The 22682-nt window shown below is 47.5% G+C and overlaps 1 protein-coding gene across 2 annotated transcripts in view; it reads left to right on the top strand.

Annotated features, from left to right (window-relative positions):
• The window catches only part of CC2D2A (coiled-coil and C2 domain containing 2A), a 1164962-nt gene that overhangs the window by 268914 nt on the left and 873366 nt on the right, over positions 1-22682 (top strand). For both annotated transcript variants that reach the window (XM_069631936.1, XM_069631935.1), the window contains exons 9-10: positions 2895-3031; positions 4894-5025. In XM_069631936.1, the coding sequence (XP_069488037.1) occupies positions 2895-3031; positions 4894-5025 (269 nt within the window). The remainder of the gene's footprint in view (positions 1-2894; positions 3032-4893; positions 5026-22682) is intronic.

The following is a 22682-nucleotide window of genomic DNA, read 5'->3' as shown; positions in this document are numbered from 1 at the left end:
CTCCAACCACAGGGGAGATAAACCAGATCTAATAACACCTATCGTCTTATCTGCCCAAGGACTAAAAGAAGCTGGGGCAGAGGTCATTCCTTTCCGGTTTTAGCTACTGTAGTCTCAAAGATCCTCCACGTTTTTCAAAAAAAGCTCAAGACGATTTTACTCCAAAAATACCCCTTTCCATCTACAATAACCTGCCCAGTTCTATAACTTTTCTTTAGTCCCATCCTCTATATATGTTTTGTTGGTATTGTTAGTTGCTGTCTTTTTGTCACAAATGCGCCCTGATGCCTGCGGGCTATGGCGCGTTATAAGCACAAAACATAACCATAAACCTAGTATTTTACTCTTTTTATGGTGACCTTTATATGTCCCTCCATAGTGTGTGCTTGTACTTATAGTTCCCTATAACCTTTGAGCTTAGGCTGGGTTGCCCTTTTGGGCTTCCCTTTGTAATTTCTCCTATTACCTATTGGGTGAACTAATGTTCCCAAGAGGTAAAGTGGGATTCCCATACCTTTTACATTTATTTTAGTGAGCCAGTACACCCCACCTTATGTGGAGTGCTGGGGAGATGCAATGTATCCCCTTGCTTACTTACCTGGTAACATTTGTGTTACAATTATCAGTTAACTTGAATGGCTGGTGGCAGTGTAACTACTTTTATGACTTTTAGTCATTATTACTTGCAGGCTGTGAACTCAGCCTCAGTAATGCACAGGAAGATCACTATTCTGCTAGAAAGTAGGCTCCTTCTTATTTCGACATTTTTCATGTGCTTTTTGTTTGAGTTCATCTTCTGCCATTCTCAGTGGGAACAACCTTGGCTGAAGTTTTGTCTTTGGTGGGAATCCTTTGTATTCCCAGCCGAGGCTCCAGAGTGCCTGAGATGGCAGGAAGCAAGGGAGGAGTCCAAATAGCTGCAGCCCTTTCTTTCTACTTACCTGAAAGGAACCAGTTCCCTCTGGGAGGCTGGCTGTCCTAATTGGACAGCCAGACCGCCCCTTCTGTAAACTGCAGGGAGAGTTTGCAGAAGTTGTGCTATAGTTCCTGATAAGTAATCCGAACCTGTAATCTGCTGAAAAGTCGATCACTGGAACTAAATCCGAAGAGGGAGATGAAGAAAAGATGGCTGTAATGATTTTCAGCGACTGGAGAGCCTGCTGTGTAACCGGAGCCTGGTGTAACCCTTCCTTCCAAGCGACCTGGGGGTCCCAAAGGCGACAACTCCTACCCAGAGGCTGGTGAGATCCACTAGTCTTGAGAAGACCTGCTAAATGAGCCGTCCCTCGACATGCTGTGACCTTGCTGGGCTACAAAACATGAATACCTCAAACCAGTGTGCGGTGTATGGTCCTCCGAAGTCCGAATCCAGCTGAAACTTTGGTGGACTCTTGCTGGACCTCCAGAGACGCGATTCGAATCCCTGAAGTCCCCTCACCAGAGTGCAGGACTGAGAGGGTGAAGAGAATCCAACCAGCGATATTCGTACTTCATCTGGCGCCTGTAAAAGAATGCCAAATCCACAGAACCATGAGAAGCTGGAAGCCCCCTATGGCGACTGCTGCTGCAAGTTCCCATCCAGTGTCCAGATCTTTCATCTCCAGACCAAGAATCCAGGTAGCGGGTCCTGTGCTGCTGCATCCTGAAGGCATCCACCCAGAATCTCTTCTTTTCTCCTAAGGTACTCTGTTGGCTTCAGTAATACTTACCGTAATTCTTGTGAGAATCCTGTGAGGCCGAGTGGGTCATTCGAGTGTTTGGGAGTTTGCCCATACCACTTGCCCATGCCTAATGCTGGAACACATATAGGGAGCGTTCTTTAAAGTCCCTGTCTTGAAAACTGTGACAAGGTGTACTTACTTGTAAATTAGTTATGTTGTAACTGTAACAATTGCTAGTTTAAACCACTATTATTTGTGGAGCTGTTATTACTGTCATTTTCCTGTAACAGTTGTTTTCAAAATTTCATCAAAATTCATCCAGCAGGTCAAAGGTTATTAGCAAAAGAATTTTGAGCAAAAACTGCTGCTTTTTCATTTCTGAAATGCCTCTCAGGCTCTCAGTTGCAAATCACCATTGGAGATATAACTGTACTTTTGGGAGAAGGGGGCACCCTTGGCAGTCAAATATTTTAAAAACTACTGGACGCAACAGCTCCAGCCCCCTCCCATGATCAAGTCAACACTTAGTGCCCAAGTTGTTTCGTACCTGGTCCAGTTCTGTCCAGCGGGTTTGGCAGTGTGCTTGAGCAAAAAGTGAGTACAATTTTGTTTGCAGACTTTCAGCCAAATCCGTCATACGAGTCAAATACGAGTCAAATGTTATTAGCAGTCTGAGGGACCTTGACGCGTAAAGGATAATGGGTACAATACACTTCACACAGGGATAGTATTGCAAGCATGCTCACTCGACTTCCCTTTTAGAAACTCAAAAATAGGAATGCAATACTCTGAACCTACCACTAGATGTCGGCCTGTGCACAGCACGTAAATCTAAGCAGATACAAGCATCAGAAATACAATTACTGTATATAATGTATGCCATATATCAGTTATTTGAATTGCAAAAGTGCCCATGATGGAGGTGGGCATCAAGTTTCTATTGTTGGCTGTCTTAAATTGTGCACCTAGTCTGCTACCAGAGTTTTTCTCAAAGATGTGGTGTCTCTAGAAGGAAGATGGTATAATCTGGAAAAACACTTTCAAAGGTAAGTAATGTATTTTTTCAGGACATACTGTTTGTTGATTTGTTGATCTGTCAATGACCTATAATGGTCTTTGTGCTAAAAACGTAAGGTTCTTAAGCCTCTGTAATTTTTCAAAATCATTTGCTGCACATGCACATCTTTGGAGTATGCATTTTCCAACCTAAGATTGCTTTTGTATGTTCATTAGTTCCTGCATCTCAAAAGGTGCCAGAAAACATGCAGCCCAGGTACCTGGAGGATGAAGGACTGTACATCGGAGAGCGCCCTAACGTGCCATTGTCTAACCAAAACATATTGGAAAACCGAATACTTCAGCAAGAAAAGGTAAACCACACACACCCTCTAATTCTGATCTCTGCTACGTTCTTACATGTGCCAAGTGGGGCAGATTAACGAACGCTGGTCCTTACTGTGCATAGGAGCCATGTTGATATGTTGAAAGGGAAGAGGATAAATAGACCATTCATACTCCACTTCAAAGCCTTGATCAAAGGATCTTGATAATTGTTATTTCTTTTATTTATGTAGTGCCATTGCCTGCTGTTTTGTTCATGCTGATAGGAACTGCTGTCAGTTTCCTAAAGTTACTAATTGTATAGCTCTCTTGTTAGAGAAAGAAAGATTGAGTAGACCTTTTCCAGACATGTTACATAGAGAGCTCTGCAGTGTCCCTTTTTAATGCACTATTTTTTATTGTATGTATGTATTTATTTGTAGAGTGCTTAAGCCCATGGGCGTCAAAGCGCTTTCACAAATAAGACATTACTATAAATGAGGTTAAATATGCCACCCAGATTGACCAGATCCAATTAATTAAAAAATGTGGGCCTTTTAAGCTTGGGGGTAAGATACCCCTAGAACACATGCGTACGAGGTCAATAAAGATTATAACCTAGACAGCTGTTATTTGAACTCGTGGATAAACTTGTGTGTAGTACTATTGTCTTTATGTTCCTCATTAATCCTCTAGCTATGTGCCTCCACCTGACAAGGTGTTTTCAACTAAGCATTTTCTAGATAGGATACTTAGTACACGTCAGGCTTTATTGGCAGATATGGAATTGTTGATTTTTTCCCTTTGTTCTTTTGCTAGCCACTTTCAGATAGGCGGCTCACCACCACGTCCTAGGGTGAATTGAACCCTTGTGAGGGGCAGCTAGTTGTTTCTCTGTCTTCTGTAAAGTGGGTTCCAAGGAGAGCGTCACCTCTGCATAGACATTAACACATGCTAAGGTTTCGTGCTCATCCATTTTGTAATACCATCTTCTGTTTATTTACATGGTACGGATGGAATTTGTGCCAAATGAAGAGCTGTCATTATGACCCAAAAAAGGATAAACGCATAGCAACATGGCTTTAATACAGGCATCTGTAACCTGGTTGCTTTCTTCATTAACCATTCCATTTCCTAAAATTGTCCTCCGATTTCTATATGCATTTAAATGAACCCGTCTACCAGAATCCTGCATTTAAAACGTATTATCTATGCAGGCTTTTGGCCAATCACGCTGCATTCAAGCCCTAACTATTACACAGGACATGGACGACCACATCCTCGTGCCACTAGCTATAAGAGTGCAGTAGTACAGATGTTTTCCCAGTGCATTTAAGTGGTGGAAAACAGAGTCTGCGTGCTCTGGAATCTGTCTGGGCTAGCCTGCTAAGGCCTAGCCTTCAGCACCGATTCACCGCAAATATTTAAGGCCATGTGTCATATGATCAATAAATCTGCCGAACTTGGTATTATATTTTCAAGGTTTTCCTCATAGCTCCTGTCCCTTGTAGCGGCACTTGACCCAAGCACACTAATCATTACTATTACTGTACTATGCCTGATATTTTTCCAGTTTATTCATTATTACTTTGTTTTCTTTCCATGGAAGCACTCAAAAGGGGCAGATGGGCCAACATATATGTAGCAGCTGCTATTCTTACACTTTTGTCAATGTCCCAGATGCAGGCCTGATTCATTATTATATTTCACTCCAATCAACACTACAAGACCTCTTGGGTGCCGTCCGAGCTCAATTTGCACAGCTGGTGGAAAGATTGATAAAATCGCTTGTGTTCTGGGAAAGAAGCACTAGAAACCTTGATTCTGCATGTAGTTTTCTGGCTCAAGGCCTGTATGTCAAATTACAAATGTTCCAAACATGGAAGGGGATAACCTGGATTTTCATTCCTAGGGAAAAAAATGGTTTGGAGTTGATGGCAAAATCATAGCTCTGGATGATCCAATCAAGAAGACTTTTACAAGGCCTCCGATAGTCTCCAACCAGGAAAGAATAGACCCCGCGCTGGAGATACAGTACAGAAAGGTAACGGCAGGGTTTCTGTGATGAACAGTAAATAAAACTTGATTTTCATCATTGTTAAATCATTATTATGTGTTAACTATTTTAAAGTGGCCTATGCCTTTTATGTTTGCCTGAAATGAAAGCTGTCCCTATGCATCTCATTGTAATATGTAATGCCCTTCTTAATTGACAATAGATTTTGTACCTGGCAAAAGACATGTTGTGATAATAGTTTGCTTATTTCTTTTAAATGTAACTGTTATATTGTGCTTATGTTTATATATCAGCTCCATCACCTGAGTGATGGAAGCAAACATGTATATAGTTGAGTTGCATTCTTTGTTCCAGAGCAGAGTGAAGAAAGAGAGAGAATGTTGGTGGTGGACAGTTGTTGGAGGAAGATAGGAGGGCTGGCTGCGTTCTCAGGCTGGGGGCTTGTTATACCCACTTATCTGCCAAATTAATTTTGTAATAAATCGGTACTCCGTCATCCTGGGTGTGGCCTACCTTTGTATTCGTGGCAATGAACTGGTCAAGCCCCCAGGATCCACAAGCGTTTGGATTGCCCCGTGGTACAGATTGCTCTCGTGTAGTCCCCCTGCAGCAGCCCAACTGAGCTGAAGTGGATGAGGATCTGGCAAACTTTGTGGCAGACGGGACTCGGCTGCCGGAGTCTCCAGCACTTTCCCGGTCAGCGTGGTGAGGGGCACTGCTCTGCCCCAGGCACCTGTACTCCATGTGGTGTCTGTGGTTTCCTTGCAAAGGGTGCAGCCGTGCCTTGCAGAGGATTCCGTTGAGCGAGCAGGTGAGGGACCCTAATGAGACTTTGGGCCCTGGCATGATCAGGCATCAATTAAAACACGGCGGTGGCTCGAGTCGTCGTCTTCTTCTTCTTAATTATCAGAGGCATGGGCGGTCCCACGCAGGCGCTTCCCCATCCTAAAGGATGATGTGCACCAGATCCACCAATCAATACTTAGCTTACATAAACCCACAACTCCTCCCACCGCCCCGTTTGCCTCACAAAATCCAACATCACACTATTCCTCCTCCTGCCTCTCTCCCCGTCACCTCCCAGCAAAATCTTCTCACTCAGCTCAGCCACACCCAGCGCAGACAATCAAACCCTCATCAATTCCCTCTCCTCAACATGTCTCTCACACCTAGGCAGAAAATGTCCCACAGTCTCAGGCACCCCACACACCGCACAATCCCTCGACTCACGCTTCCCCACTTGAAACAGACAATCATTCAGTCCCGCATGCCCTATCCTCAACCGATTCAGCATCACCTGCTCCTCCCTCCTCCATTCCAGACTCCCCGCATCCACCTTCACCGACACTTTCCCACGAACACCAAACATCCACCTGCCCTTCACCCCACTCACCCACCTCTCCTGCCACTCATCCATGACCCGTCTCACCACCACCGCCTTCACCTCATCCACACTCAAAGGTAATTCACATAAACCGCTCCCCTTCACATACCCTCACCCGCCGCCAGATCCACTAACTCATTACCCAAAATGCCACTGTGACTGGGGACCCACGCCAACTCCAAATCCATTCCCCCGTGCACGCACCGATCAATCTTCCTCCTGATGTCCATAATCGCGTCCTTCCTATCACCATCCCCCGCCACAATCGTCTGCATCCCACTCAATGAATCTGAAAATATTACCACCTTCTCTAACCCCAACTCGCACACCCTATCAATCGCCAATGCAATCGCCACCAACTCAGCCCTACAAATTGACACATCATTCGTCAATCGTCCCACTTTATACTCCCCAGTGCTTTCCAGATAATACGCCATACCCACTCTCCCAGACACAGGATCCTTCGAACCATCCGTAAACACCTTGCATCCTTCCTTTCCTGCCACATACGCCTGACCCAAAGCTTTGATCTCTCCCCGCAATCCTCTCTTCTTCGACACCACATTCGCTAACTCCAAACACACCTTTGGAGACCCCATCATCCACCTCGGCCATCTCTCCAAATCTGTATCCGTCACAGTCATCAAATCTCCCACACCCCACTGAACTCCCTTTTCCCACATGTGAAACCCAAAAGTGCCCCCCTTCCTCCTCCACCGGTCCCTATAATAATCAAACATCCAATTATACTTCAAACATTCACGCACCGGATGAGCCACACTCTTCGCACTGCACTTCACCCACCATCTCATATTCAACGCATCCCTCCTCAACCCCAACGGCATCTCCTCCACAAGCACCTGAACCGCATTCGCTGGAGAGGACCTCATCACACCCGAACACACCCTCAATGCCCTTGCCTGAGCCCTGTCCAACCGCAACTTCTGACTCGCCGTGAAACCCACTGACACCTGACATCCAAAATCCATCACACTCAAAATCAACCCCTTATACAACATTCGTAGACACTTCTGCTGAGCACCCCACTCTTTCCCAGTCACCGCCTGCAACAAATTCAACCTTTGTTTGCTCTTATCCACCATTCCATTCACCTACAAATTCCAGTTTAACTTCCTATCCAAAATCACCCCCAAGTACCGAAACTCTTCCATGCTTTTCACCCTCTCACCTTTCAAAACCAAGTCCAACCCTTGCTGCACTCTTCTCCTTGAGAAAACCATACTCGCGCTTTTATCCACAGACATCGAAAAGCCCCATTTCCCACACCACTCCTCCATACGCACTATCGCAGCTTGCAACCAATTCTATGCTTAGGTTTCTGCGATCTGGGGAACCCCCCCAGTAAGCAGGCCCAGGCTGAATCTATAACTATAGTGACCCCCTTTTCCGCCAGTTTCCCGGCTACTTCGCTCCAGAAGCGCTCAATCACCAACAGGACCAGAACATATGTACCATATCAGCCTGTTCTTCGTCGCATTTGGGACATGCTTGTCTGCCAGCATTTGCAAACCTCAATAGCCTCAGGGGTGTCATGTATGCCCTGTGCGTAATATATAATTGTATCTGTTTCAATTTAGCGTTTCTTGACACCTTTTTATGCTATCCCAGGACACGTTCCCACATCCCATCCTCTATCGGTGCTCCCACCTCCGCTTCCCAGTCTTGTCTCAGTTGCGTTAGTTCTTTCTCAACCTTGGACATCATCATTTCGTACAATCTAGAAATCTCATGCCCTCCCTCCGTTATATCATATATCGTGTCTATCGTGTCTATGGTAACATCCGGCTCTTCTTCCAGTACTGTTTCAGGCCAAGTTTTCTTAATCTTCTGCGCTATTCTATAATATGTAACATATTGACCTACTTCCTCTCCTAGCTCTTCAAAGTTTATGATAATCCCCCCCCCGCCAGACATCTCCCATAGTCACCAACCCCACCGATTCCCAGTGGTTCCTGATTGTCATTCGTAGCTGCTCATCTACCCTAGCCAGCGCAACCAGCGGTATCTGGGGGGAACATGGGACTGGGTTTTCCATCATCTGGCATGCTCGGCGTCACATCCTCCACCCAAACATCATCATTTTAGGGCGCGCTTTCATTTCTGTCTTGGGCAGCCAAATCATCTCTTTTAAATAAAATGGGGCACAATCTGCTCTAAACAAGCTGGATTCAGGGGTCGCTTCGTCTGAGAGCCATTTAGCGACATATTGCAGTTGAGCCGCTACATAATAGACCTCATAGATATTAGGTACGGAATGTTCCCGAAATAATGCAGGAGCCTGGGTTAGACCACCATCTTGAGCATTGCTCCTTGTCCCATCAGTGCTAGGGGCAACTTCACCCAAAATGTCATACTCTTTTCAATTTTCACTATGGCTACCTCGGTATTGTGCCTATGTTCTTCTTCCACCGTGTGGTACACATCTATCCCAAGGTATCGAAAAGTACCAACAGCCCACGGAGCTTGCAGCGCCGGCAGCCGCCCGACAGGGATCCCCTTATAACTACCTAGTGGAAAAATAGTAGACTTCTGAGGATTCACTGCTATGCCAGACAGCCCTGCGTACCTATCCATAACTTCCAGGATGTACTGGAGATTCTCCACCGGGTACTTAAGGTACAGCAGCAAATCATCTGCATACAAGGAGATCAAGTGTCGCTCCCCTCCCACCTCGATGCCTATAGTATCGTACTGTTGTCTGAGGTATATTGCCAAGGGTTCTAGAGCGAATATGTACAGCATAAGGGACCATGGGCACCCCTGTCTGGTACCTCTGCCTAGTTGCCATCTCTCGGAGATCACTGCTCCTGTTTTGACTCTGGCCAACGGTTCACTGTATAGCATCTTTGCCCATGTTATGTATCCAGGCCCCATACCATAGCCCGCCAAGGCTGCCAGCAGCCATGGCCACTTGACAGAATCAAAGGCCTTCACAGCGTCTAGGGACACTATTGCCATTTCACCCTCATTCTTACTCCCCCATTCAACCACCCGATGGAGCCGTCTGTGATTATGAGTTATGTTCCTGTTCAGGACATAGCCCGTCTGGTCGGGGTGTATTAGTTTGCCAATGACTCTTCGCAGTCTGCTTACCAGGAGAGCCGTCAATATCTTGCTGTCCTGGTTCAGCATTGACAATGGTCTATAGGAGCCACAGCTATGTCCAGGCTTATTAGGTTTGGGAAGCGGTATTATGATCGCTTCTCTAAGTGATTCTGGCAGCCGTCTTATCTCAAATGCTTCATTTAGCATGTTCAACATCGGGGGGAGCACTTGTGCCTTATACACTTTATAGAACTCACTTGGAAACCCGTCCGCCCCTGGGGTCTTACTAGTAAGTAGCTGTCTCACCACTTCTTCTAACTCCTCCAAAGTAATCAGTGCGTCCAGCTTACTGCCTCTCTCCTCATCCCTGTATGGTACCCTGTGGTAATTTGCAAACTCCTTATTCTTGTTATCATCCTAATGGTGGGTCTGGGGATCTCGCTCTTGTATAACCATGCCAAAAGCCTTCCTGTTTTATCTCCTCCCGCATGCTGTCTCTCTATATATTTTTTATAGTTAAGATTACACAGTCTATCCCATTGTTCCGCACATGTCTGTTGCAGTTTAAGTATCAACTCCATGACTCTCTCAGTATCATCTCTCCCCTTCAGCGCCTTTTCCAATTCCCTTTCTGCTTCCTGTAGATCGGCCAGGATTCCTCCTTGCAGGCTTTTAGATTTTGCTATGTTGACGCCCCACATCACCACCTTAAGGGCTTCCCATACCGTGCTCGCTGAGTCCACGCTACCTGTATTCACCTCAAAGTAGTTTATAATCTCCTCCCTTATATCTTCCCTAAAAAGGGGGTCTTTAAGCGCCTCTGCCCGGAGACACCATGTCCGGATCCTCGCTCTTGGGGGGCAGTATTGCCAGCCAATAACCAGGGGCGAGTGGTCTGACAGGACCCTCACCTTATATTCTGCCTGCACCGCCTCCATCATTATTTCCGACGTGGAAAAGACATAGTCCAGCCTCGTATGCAACTGTTTCGGGCCAGAATAGTGCGAGTACTGCTTTCTTGAGGTTGTTTCATTCTCCACACATCTGCCAGACCAAATCGTCTAGCAATGTCTGCAGCGCTTTGGCCGCCGGGGCAGGTCTATCAAACTTCCGATCTGATCTGTCCACCATTGGGTTCAGTACACAGTTAAAATCCCCACCCCAGATCACCGCACTCCCCATACACATGCTAAGATTAGCACTCAGGGTTCTGAAATATGTTGCCGTATTCTGATTGGGGGCGTAGGTGTTCACAATGCATATCTCCCTGTTCTCCACCAGTCCTCTTAGCATAACCATTCTCCCATCTGCTTCCGCAGCTTCCTGCAACAAGTGAAATGGGACATGCAGCGCCACCCAGATGAGCACTCCTCTAGCATAGGCAGAATATGTCGAGCCCGCCACGACCCCTTTCCGTTTCTTCACCACCGTTCCCAGCTTTTCCCGTGTCAGATGAGTCTCCTGCAGCAGTGCAATATCTATCTTTTGTCTGCGCAGGTACAACATAACCTTGTTCCTTTTTAGATAACTATTGAGGCCCCTGACATTCGTTGTAATTATTTTAAGGTCCCCCATGTCTTGTTAGAGTTCCCATTTCCCCCCCCAATCAGTGCAGACCAGTTTCCCTTCCTGTTCCTGTCTATATAGGCTCGTTCCCCAGTTCAAACTTACCCTAACTACAAACACCCCTCCCGATCTCCCTCCCGCCACCCTTCCCTTCCCCAACAATTGCCCAACTCCATCCCTGGCACCCCTGCATCTAGCCCGGTCCAGCAAAAGCCTGTGCTCGCGGCTCAGCAGGGTAAAGGCACCCTAGCGGCCGCCTTACTACTAACTTTTGGGGGGTGAAAATAGGTCTCTATTCTGTTGCTCCTGGTTGTCCTAAATTTGCTACGCATAGCGCTACCCAGTTCGCTTATGCAATTAGTGTACTATATTCCAGTCCAACTCGGCAGCGGAGTCCAGAAGCTACCTATTATCGAGCAAATGTACCCAAGATTAGTACTAGGACTCCCCTCTCCCGCTTATCCCCACACTGGACCTGATGTATTCTCATCACTTATCGTGCTCTTTATGCAAGACCTTCAGCCTCGCGGGGTACAAAAGCATGTACCTGATGTCAGATGCTCGCAATCTTCTTTTAATTGCCACATAACTGTACCTCTGTCTCTGCACCAGCAAAGTATAGTCAGGGTATGCAGTGATGTTAGTAGAAGCCCTTTCTATCGTTCCACCTTTGCGAAAGTACTCCAGGATCTTCTCCCTATCGCTATAGTTCAAAATGTTCGACATGATCGGCCGTGGTGGGGCCCCAGGCTGCGGTTTCCTCATCAGAGCCCGATGTGCATGTTCAACCGCAAACCCCTGCGAGAGCTTATCTGCCCCTATCTCTTGCAGGATCATGGTCTCCACATAGTTTGTAGGGTCCTGGCCTTCTTCTCCCTCCGGCAGGCTAACCACTTGGATGTTGTTCCGTCTCGCCCGTCCTTCCGCCTCTTCCACTCGATTTTCAAGATTAGCCACCTGCTGTTTGAGTATGTGGACCTCTTTTGCGTTATTCGCTCTAACCTCCGTGTTAGTCTTCACCGCGCTCTCAAGGCCACTTTCCGCCAGCGCTCTAACATCTTGTCGCAGCAGGGTGATTTCTATTCCTATTGCGTCAATTTTATTAAGGGCGGTACGTAGGTGTGCCATTGCTGCGCCCCATTTAGTGCTCAGTTCTGTTATGGCTGCTAGGACCTGATGGTTTGCTCCTTCTGGGCCTCCGTACGCGGAAGCCGCCTCCGTACTTTGTGTCGGGGTCAAAGGGGTTTGCTGTGTTTTCGCAAAGGTCTCCATCGTTGGTTGTTTGCTTTTGGTCCTCAGCCCTTTCACTGACATCTTGCGATCTTCTTTGAGTATCTGGCCTCAACTCTGCAATGTGACTTTGAAGTCCCCAGTCCGGTCAGGTACCGGGGTATCCGCCCCAACCAGCTGTGCTATGCAGCGGCTTGGAAGCTGCGTTTCGAGTGAGGCTGTGTCCTCCCACGTTACTTCGTTAGCCTCTATAGCGCGTTTCCTGAGAGCCAGTTAGAGATTAGTCTGGCCACAGTCTATCGTGTCTCAGTTATGGCCACATGACTTTCTAAGGGTGCTCAGACCAATTCTTCTACTCTCCCTGCGCAAACCGACTTGCTGCGCTGTTTTTCTGGTGGGCGCTTCGTCCCTAGTCCACTATCTTCCATCTCGCCACAGCTTGCATGCGCCTAACCAGCCATTGAGCCTTGCAGTGTTCTCACAGGCTTCTGAGCCCAACCCAATCTTTAAGACCGTTAACAGCTCCTCGCACACCTCTACCGCCCTGCGCGCAGTCTCAGCACTATGTTCCTTGATGCGCTTCCACTTGTATGATACAATCTTTGGTGTTTGCCTGGCAGTCCAGCAGGCATACTTCCGGTCCAGATGCTCTTTATTGTCACTTGTTGTCGTATATCAGGCTTATAGCATCCGCCTTAGCCACATTGTTTGCTTGCAGCAGCCCCTCCTCACCACGACACCGGAACTTACTGTAATGGGCAGCATCCAACGTGCCCGGTGCCCGCCCTGAGTTATTTTTGTTCAGCTTGCAAGCTTATGTCCAGGCACCACCATGCACTTTTGCTTCATCCAGTCTGACCTATTTTGTCCTGCTTCAGTGGGCACTTGCTGATCCTGGCAGCTCTTCTATTACCTCCAGGGCAAAAAGACTTTTATGCAGTTTAGTGTTTTATTTTCAACATGCCACCAGGCACACGTGTATCTATACACTCGCCTGATTGCAGTGCACTATATTCACCGTTCATTCGGCTTGCAGCATTTGGCTTGCGGGCACAAGCCGCCCGTCTTTACAAACCTGCTATTCTGCAGGTGTCCTTGCCGGCAGCCGCCTCAGTGGCCTCTGTGCCCTCGCTGCAGTATCCCTACCAGGGAACACTCATCACCCTTTCAGTCCGCCCACGGGCCCGTGACCGCTCCGATCACACCGCGGTCTGCTGTTCATGCATGCTGCTTCCCTCGATGATGCCGGCCCCGCTCCCCTCACCTCACAGGGAGACGGGTCCGCTCTGGTCCCACCTCGGACCGCGGATCATTTACACACGCCCTCACGGCGTCGCGTCTCCTGTTGTGTGCGGGCCCCGCTCACCGCACCTCGCAGGGGGCTCGGTCCACTCCAGTCTTGCCGCGGGCCGCGGACCGCGGTCACACCACATCCTTCATTACTTCAGAGCTCCGCTCAAAGGGGGCCAGGTCCGCTTCAATCCTACGGCGAGCCGCGGTTCGTGCTCACATGCCCTCGCAGCCCCTCGCCATTCACCTCGGTCTCCCTTCGCTGCCCGGCTCTGCTCACTTTACTTTCTTTTCTCCGCGAGTCGGGCAGAGCGCAGTGCAGACTCCGCATCTGCTCTCATTGTAGTGGCCGTGTCCTGCCTCCCATGCCGCTTGTTTCATGTGCGCTCGGAGTTTCATGAACAGACCCTTTGTTCTCGTATAGCCGCCATTTTGTAATTTTGTTGCTGCAGTCGGTCCGTGCAACAAAGTGTCACAACACACGTTCTCCTGGGCCGATTCAGGCGCGGATGAACTCCTTCTCTTCCTACCATTTTCCCACAGCCATAGCGTTAATTTCATATGTCAGCTTGCAGTGTGGTAGCTCCAGCATCCTAGGATCGATCGTCGGATCACGGAGCACAGTAGAAACCCAGCCTACTCCATGGCTGCCAAGCCACGCCCCCCCTGTTTGAAATATTGTTCTACTTGTAGTCTGAGTGCTTCTGTTCTCAGTTTCCATGTGGTTATGGGGGCTGTGTGGCTGGACAATATCCATTCTATAATCAGCAGTGAGTGGTCTCATAATATTCTACCTTCGTATGAGGCCCCCACAATGTTTCCTAGGTGTTCCCTTCCTGTGAATATATAATTTATTCTTGTGTAGATCTTATGAATACCCATAAAGAACGAGAATTCTTTCTTGTCTCTGTGCGTCCACCTCCATATTTCTTGCAAGTCTAATTTGTTTAATATGTGTAGAGCTTTGGTTGGGGGGTGAGGGGGTGGATAGAAGGTCTGGGTATGCTGTCCGATCTGTCCAGGTATGGGTCTAATATGCAGTTAAAATTCCCCACTCCCCCAAATCCACATCATTCCTCTATAGGTTATCAGTTTGGTGTATAGCAAGCGCAGAATGCTGCTGCATTATGATTGGGTGAGTAGGTGTTAATTATACAGATTTCTCTTTTGTCAAAAAATCGGTGTATCGGTACCAATCTCCCCTCTATGTCTGTGTGAGTATTTATTATGTAGGCTACCCATATAAGTACCCCTCTAGCATAGTTGTAGTAGGCGGACCCAAACCCTCTGCCCCTCCATTTCCCAAGTATTTGTGTCTGCTTAGCCGGTGTTAGATGTGTTCTTTGGGATAAGGCTATGTGGACCCCTTTGCAGTGCAAGTATGTCACCACTCTCATCCTTTTGATGTAGTTGAGGCCCTGCACATTCCATGTGGCTATCTTAAGGGTCCTCAGCCATCTAGTTAAGAGTTTTAGTGTCCTTTCGCGGCCTATTCCGGAGGGGCCTCTTGGGTTGTCACTGTTTCTTGACTTGAGGGGCAGCAGTCCCACGGGGTGTGTATTTACAGCACGCTTATCATTGGGTGCTTCTCTCATTCCCTTCTTCTGTCTATCCCTATGTCTACGGAGAGCCAATCTCGTTGGCTCAGTTCTTGATGGCGACCCATGGATTCCTGTGGCGTACTTTCTGCCGTGGCTGGTTTGACTGTTGTTTAACTCCAACAGTATAACTTGAACTCAAACGCTATTATAACTTTCAATGTAGTTCCCACTGGTGTAGATCCGTAGAGGCTTAGCCACCATTTGTTCCTGATGCATCTCAGGATTCGGTGGCCGAGTGCTTGGTGGTACTCTTAGTTCATTTAAATGGGGGTGCGAGTTAAGGTACACTGGCCTGTTGTCCGTGGGTCAGGGAAAAAGGGGTGGGGGATGTCGTTTCCACTTTACTATATCCCTTCTGGTAACCTTGGCCCGGGGTCCTTTTGTTTGTGTGGATTTATGGAACCAGGTGTGCAGGGTTCCCACCTAATTTGACCCAATTTGGTTGTTAAGACTGCTCCCTATATGAGGCCCTATTTCTTTTCTTTGTCGGCTGTTAGTTCCATTGGGATCTTCTTGTCTTCCTGTCATCTGCCCCATGTTGTGCTTGCCCATCCATTCGTTTACGTCCTCCGCTGTTTCAAAGAAGAGGGATTTCCCTTTGTACAATATTTTTAGTTTTGCAGGGTATAGAAGCATATATTTTATTTTCTATCGTCGGAGCCTTTCTTTGGTTGGAATGAACTGTGATCGCCTCCATTGCACTTGGACAGTGTAATCTGGGTATGTTGCCAGAGTTGCAGAGTCTCTACGAATCTCACCGCCCGATCTGGAGTAGGCCAGGATTTTTTCTTTGTCTCAGTAATTGAGGATTTTTGAGATGATGGGTTTGGCGAGGTGCTCTGGGGGTGGGGGTTTCCTCGTGAGTGCCCTGTGTGCCCTTTCTACTATGAAGCCTTGTGATGGGGCACCTGGCCCTATTTCCTGAAGGAGCATATTTTTTTGATAAAGTTAGTGGGGTCTCTGCCCTCGGTTCCCTCTGGTAGTGCTAGGATCCTGATATTGCTCATCCTTGCTCATCCGTCTACATCCTCAGCTCTGTTTTGTAACATGCAGATTTTGTCTGTTAATTCTTGGGCAGTAATCTGCAGTTTCTACTAGTCTCTTTTCTGTGTTGCCCACTCCGCGGGCAAGATTGCGCACATCTTGGCGTAGGAGGCTCATGTTGCATTTTATTTCCCCAATGTGGGTTTCCATGGACGTCCTAATGGCTGCTATCGCCTCTAGGATCTTATTTTCACTGTCCTTGTGTTGGGGTTTCTGTTCTCTGTTCTTAGAGTGGTCCTGCGTAGGGTCTAATTTTGGATAATTTTTCTTTGTGTATGTCTCCATCACAGTCTGCTTTGGCTAGCCACCCATCTTCTTTCTTCCCTCAGGAATCCGGTGCTATTCGCTATTTCTAGGTCTTGCTTAAATGGTGTGCTCTCTCCTGTCCCTGCGTCTATTCCTCTCTTGGGGGGTGGTCCAGGATCTGGTGTTCGGCTATGTGGTATTGGTAGCCCTTCGTGTGTTGGGTGCTTATTGCTAGTGATGCTGGGTATTCTGTTAGCAGATCTCAGTGGTGTGGCGCTGCGTGTCAGGGGACCTGGACTATATGTTATGCTTGCGCCCTCTGCCGGTTTGCGGGAGCCCTCTGGGTGCACTGTTGCTGTCCTCTCTGTGTTGGCTGTCTGGCTAAGAGATGGCTGATGGCGTGCGTGAGCCAGCTGATGCTTATTGCACCCCTCTTGCGTTGACCACGCCATATAGGGGCTGGGGAGATAAGTGCACTGCCCCCAGAAGCTGTCCTCTGTCTTTTTGGCAGGATTACCTATCTCCTGTTGTGTGCTTTAACAGCACGTTGTCTGCTTGATGCTGCTTCACCCATTATGGGCCTATATGATGACTCGGCCCACCCAGCTTGTCACGACTCGCTCCCTTCGCTCCCGTTCCCACCACTTGGGGGCATGATTTGGGGTTTATTCCCTACTGGACCTTTCCTCCGAACCTTATGCTACAGTGCTGTGATGAATTGGGAGCGCTAAATCCCTATTTTCCAAGCCACTTCCCTTCCGGATCCATTCCAGGTTTTTGGCAGCCAGCATGCTTCTTTAACCAAATGACTATGCTTCCCAGAATGCCTGGCCCACTGCTCCACCTCCACCCTTGCAGGACAAGGTTGGGTGGAGGATAGGTAACAGCTGTGGCTGCAGGTGCAGCAATCAGCACACCTGAGGCGTGTGCTTGTTAAGCAGCTTTAAAAGCCTCAGTCTTACTTCAGTCCAGCGCTGGTCATCGTTTGCAGTGTTCCTGTTGTGACTAGTCCCTTGTTCCTTGCCTTTGTTCCTAGTTCCTGTTTTCTTGTTCCTCCGCCCCGAATCTCGGATTCATGCGCTAATTGATTTCTGCTCCCTTGATTCCCTTTTTGTCTTCCTCTGTTTGCAGGCAGCATTTCTCAGTGCTTTCCCCTTTTAGATGCAGCCCAGTTTGTCTGTGTTCTATATTTCTTTGACTCTGTCCTTTGCTGCTGTAAACCCGTATGCCTTAGCCTTCCTCTTAGATTAGCTTACTGTCTTTTCCTTGGAGGGGTAGGGAGAAGTTTGCATTGGTTATTTCGTTTTTCCCTGCTCCTGATCCTTACTTTCTATTGGGATCCATTCCATGTTTTCCATTGCACTTCTGCATTTATTTCCCATTTGATTATTAGGTGTGGTGTGCGGTTGTAGCTAGCTCCTGTGTGAATGCTTATGTTTTCCTCACTAATTTGTAATCACTATTCCAACCGAGGTATTTAGTTTTCCTCCCATTGCTGTTCTAGCCTTTCTGGGTCCCAGTTTCATCAACAGGATTCGTGGGCTAGCTGACATTCAAGAGGTTTATCTCGTCCTTGTGAGTACAGTTCTTTAGTTCCCTTATTTAATACCATCAAGAGTGTTAGTTCACAGATCCTGTCATTGCTTGCCCTCCACGTGGGTTTAGCGCTGTCAGTACCTGTAACAGCAATTGGGGGTAAGGCGCTTGCCGACTTTCCTCGCGGTCAGGTGCTTACCCCACATCCCTTTTCATATATTGGTTTTGTTGTCACACTCTATTTGCACTCCTGGGTTCTAGCATACATGAGTCGTTGTTCCTGTGTGCACGTAGTTTAATTCGAAGCTATTCACTGTGTGATTTAGTGCACATTTCCCTTGCCATATTCGCTGCCTTTGTACTCGCCTGACTAATCCTGACAGAATGACCAGCCCAAAATTCCCATTGAATATGGCAAGTTTAAGAAAGAAAGGCAGCAAGGCCTCTAACAAGTTTGTACAGAAAGCTTCCCCTACATTTACCTGTGACAATCAAATCACTAGTCCTGACTTAAATGAACTCCTTGTCACGAATGGGCATTTACGTGCAAAGTATTTTTCCCATAGGATGGCACATCCTACATTGCCTGATCCTAGTTCTATCTTTTGTTTTGATCCCGATTCTATGTCAGCGCAAGCCTTAGCCGCAGAAAACAACACACTGTTAGACTTATTATACAAGAGTACCTCTGTTGTTGAACCCCATGATTCCAGTTGTGCTTCACCTCAGATAGAACAGTTTCATGGTACAAACATAAAGAATTGAGGGGTTCTTTGCATAACTTCTGTTTTCTACCCTCAGTCTAAAGCATACTCCTTTGCACAGGTACATACTGTAGCCCCTAATGCCAAGAGGTCTAATGTCAATAGTTTGCTTAAGGGAAACACAGACCAAGTTGGTAAGAGAAACTATAAATCACAGAACCTGCAAGCAGTAGAGGACAATGTACAATCGGTGCACATCCAGATTGTTAGTGCAGGATCCAGCCCTGATGCCACTCTGCCTCCCCCTGTGCCTACTGATAGTGATGTACAGTTAATGCAGGGCATGCTAAGAGCTAAGCTTGAGGAGTTAAGACAAGAATGCATTTCTTTACAAGAGGAGAATAAAACCTTGCACTCTTTACTGAATACACCTCAGACTTTATCTGTTGATGTTGAGGAAGTGAACACTGTTCAGCCCCTGAGTGCAGAGACTTTGGTAAACCATGATATTTGTCAATATGTTAGATCTACTGGGAGTGAAGGTCTTTCGTCTAGTACAGCGCTTAATCTGGGCACAGTTTCTAACAATTGTTCTGCTGTTTGTCAGGGATTGCAGTTAGCTGAAGATTTACAAGCCACTCCTTTACCTAAAATTTCCTGTGTAGCAGTTTGTCATAATTCTGAGCTAGCACACATACAAGCTTCTGATTTCCAAACACAATGCACAATGGTGGCATACACAGATTCAGTCACTACAGTAGGCTTAGGCCCTGCTCTTGATACAGCTGCTGAGACTGAAGTAGATGTTAAAGCTGATGTGGAAAACGATGTTACCTCTGGGTTCACTCTTCCTTCTGCCAATTCTGATCAATACGAACAGTCAGAGACAGTACATATTTCATGTTCTGATGGACTCATTCCACAGTATACAGAACCAAAAAACCGGCAGGCGATTCCTGAACTGTTGATTGTTAATCTGCCTCTTTCAGAAGCTAAAACAGAGGAATGGACAATTGACGAAATCCTGATTAACAGAGACTTTACTATGGTGATTCCACTGGTTGATTTTGACTTCTACAAAGAAAGAGACTCTGTGTCACCCACTAAAGAAAGGGACTGCAAGGGTACAGCTCAGTCTTTGGTTACTGGTGCCAAGGAGTCTACTGCCCTAAAGGTGCCCTCCATTCCTGAGCCACCAATGTGTCTGTCAACTTCTGAGACTTCTGTCGGTCCTCCTACAACCATTGACTCTTCTATGATCCAATCCACAGCCCTGCAGTCATCTTTGGCACACGTGTCTTCAACCAATGAACCGCTGCCATGTCTGCCATTTACTCAAGAGCCAGTCCCAAAGACCTGGACATGTTTGTATCCAGCAACCGAGATTGCTTCAGCTTGCATGCCTTCAGCCTCAAGGTTTCCCCTGGCCTGCCTGTCTTCAGCTACAGTGACTCATCCTGCAGATCATCCTTCAGCTTTAGAGCCTCCGGTAGTCCATCAAAAGTGCATGTCTTCAGTCCCGGAGAATACTGAGTATTTGCCTTCAGTTCATGAGACGCCTGTATCCTGCTTAGCCTCGCTGCCAATATCAGAGGTATACCTGTCTACACCATCAGATCCTGCTGTATTTTCTTCTGCTCTAGCGATTCCTCCTGAATCCCAACCATTTACTGTCGATGAACGTCTAGCTTGCCTTTCTTTTGCTTCAGGAGGAGCACCAGAATGCCTGCCTTTTCCACAAGACGATTCTCCCAACTGCTTCACTTTAGCATCAGAGCCTCCTAAAAATGCAGCATCAGAGTTTGAGACTTTTGCCAGCTCCCGCTTCAGAGTCATCAAGCTGGACCAAGTGGTGAGTCAGAACCACTCACCTGGGTGTGCACAGGGGGTGGTGCAGACTGGCGTATTACCTACAGGACTTGTGCAACAGAATTCCGCCAAGAAGCACCAGTTGGGTGCTAGTAGCCAAAGGAAGGGAATGACTGCTGCAGTTCAAAATACCAAGTACTGCGTCTATCACTCCTATCAGTATGCCAAACGTCCCTGCTGTTGTATCCCACGTGCAACAAGGTGGTTACACGACTGTCACCAGGAGTACCAGCCTTGTACAACCCATTGGACTTTCAGGTCTCCAAGGCGTAGAACATGTGCAGTCAAACCTTAGTCACTTTCAACCACAAGCCTTTTCCCAGATGGATGACAGAAGAAAATCTGAACCTCTACTTCAGCAGCCACCTTCTCTAATGGCTGAACATAAACCTTTCCTGAAGCCAGCAATTTCCTCACCTCCCGCATGTCCACTCTCGGCAGAAAGGCTAACAGGGCTTCTACCATTGTCTAAGGCATGTTGCACCAGCCTGCCTCCCTCCTCAAAGACTTATAAGGGTCCACTCCCAGTGACTGAGCTTCCTGGACCTTCCAACTCTGCTTCAGGTCCTGCAAGTCCTTCATGCCTTTCTTCGAACCATGAGACTCTTCCTCACCAGAAGCCACCGTTTCCATCAGTACCACCTCCAAAGACAAAGCACTCCTATCATGGAAGTCCATCTGCCTTTGCCCACAGGCCACCATTTCCATCAGTGCCACCTCCAAAGAAAAAGCACTCCCATCATGGAAAGAAGATGTTTCGTGCGGGTGGCGGGCACCCGAAGACGGCCGTAGGAGGGGGTATACTGTCACGACTTGCTCCCTTCGCTCCCGTTCCCACCACTTGGGGGCATGATTTGGGGTTTATTCCCTACTGGACCTTTCCTCCGAACCTTATGCTACAGTGCTGTGATGAATTGGGAGCGCTAAATCCCTATTTTCCAAGCTACTTCCCTTCCGGATCCATTCCAGGTTTTTGGCAGCCAGCATGCTTCTTTAACCAAAGGACTATGCTTCCCAGAATGCCTGGCCCTCTGCTCCACCTCCACCCTTGCAGGACAAGGTTGGGTGGAGGATAGGTAACAGCTGTGGCTGCAGGTGCAGCAATCAGCACACCTGAGGCGTGTGCTCGTTAAGCAGCTTTAAAAGCCTCAGTCTTACTTCAGTCCAGCGCTGGTCATCGTTTGCAGTATTCCTGTTGTGACTAGTCCCTTGTTCCTTGTGCCTTGCCTTTGTACCTAGTTCCTAGTTCCTGTTTTCTTGTTCCTCCGCCCTGAATCTCGGATTCATGCGCTAATTGATTTCTGCTCCCTTGATTCCCTTTTTGTCTTCCTCTGTTTGCAGGCAGCATTTCTCAGTGCTTTCCCCTTTTAGATGCAGCCCAGTTTGTCTGTGTTCTATATTTCTTTGACTCTGTCCTTTGCTGCTGTAAACCCGTATGCCTTAGCCTTCCTCTTAGATTAGCTTCCTGTCTTTTCCTTGGAGGGGTAGGGAGAAGTTTGCATTGGTTATTTCGTTTTTCCCTGCTCCTGATCCTTACTTTCTATTGGGATCCATTCCATGTTTTCCATTGCACTTCTGCATTTATTTCCCATTTTATTATTCGGTGTGGTGTGCGGTTGTAGCTAGCTCCTGTGTGAATGCTTATGTTTTCCTCACTAATTTGTAATCACTATTCCAACCGAGGTATTTAGTTTTCCTCCCATTGCTGTTCTAGCCTTTCTGGGTCCCAGTTTCATCAACAGGATTCGTGGGCTAGCTGACATTCAAGAGGTTTATCTCGTCCTTGTGAGTACAGTTCTTTAGTTCCCTTATTTAATACCATCAAGAGTGTTAGTTCACAGATCCTGTCATTGCTTGCCCTCCACGTGGGTTTAGCGCTGTCAGTACCTGTAACAGCAATTGGGGGTAAGGCGCTTGCCGACTTTCCTCGCGGTCAGGTGCTTACCCCACATCCCTTTTCATGTATTGGTTTTGTTGTCACACTCCATTTGCACTCCTGGGTTCTAGCATACATGAGTCGTTGATCCTGTGTGCACGTAGTTTAATTCGAAGCTATTCACTGTGTGATTTAGTGCACATTTCCCTTGCCATATTCGCTGCCTTTGTACTCGCCTGACTAATCCTGACACAGCTGCTGTCTCTGGTGCT

This window comes from Ambystoma mexicanum, chromosome 6q (genome assembly GCF_040938575.1).
Source record: "Ambystoma mexicanum isolate Mex_15411 chromosome 6q, UKY_AmexF1_1, whole genome shotgun sequence".
NCBI classification, from domain to species: domain Eukaryota; kingdom Metazoa; phylum Chordata; class Amphibia; order Caudata; family Ambystomatidae; genus Ambystoma; species Ambystoma mexicanum.
This window is presented reverse-complemented; position numbering and strand designations above follow the sequence as displayed.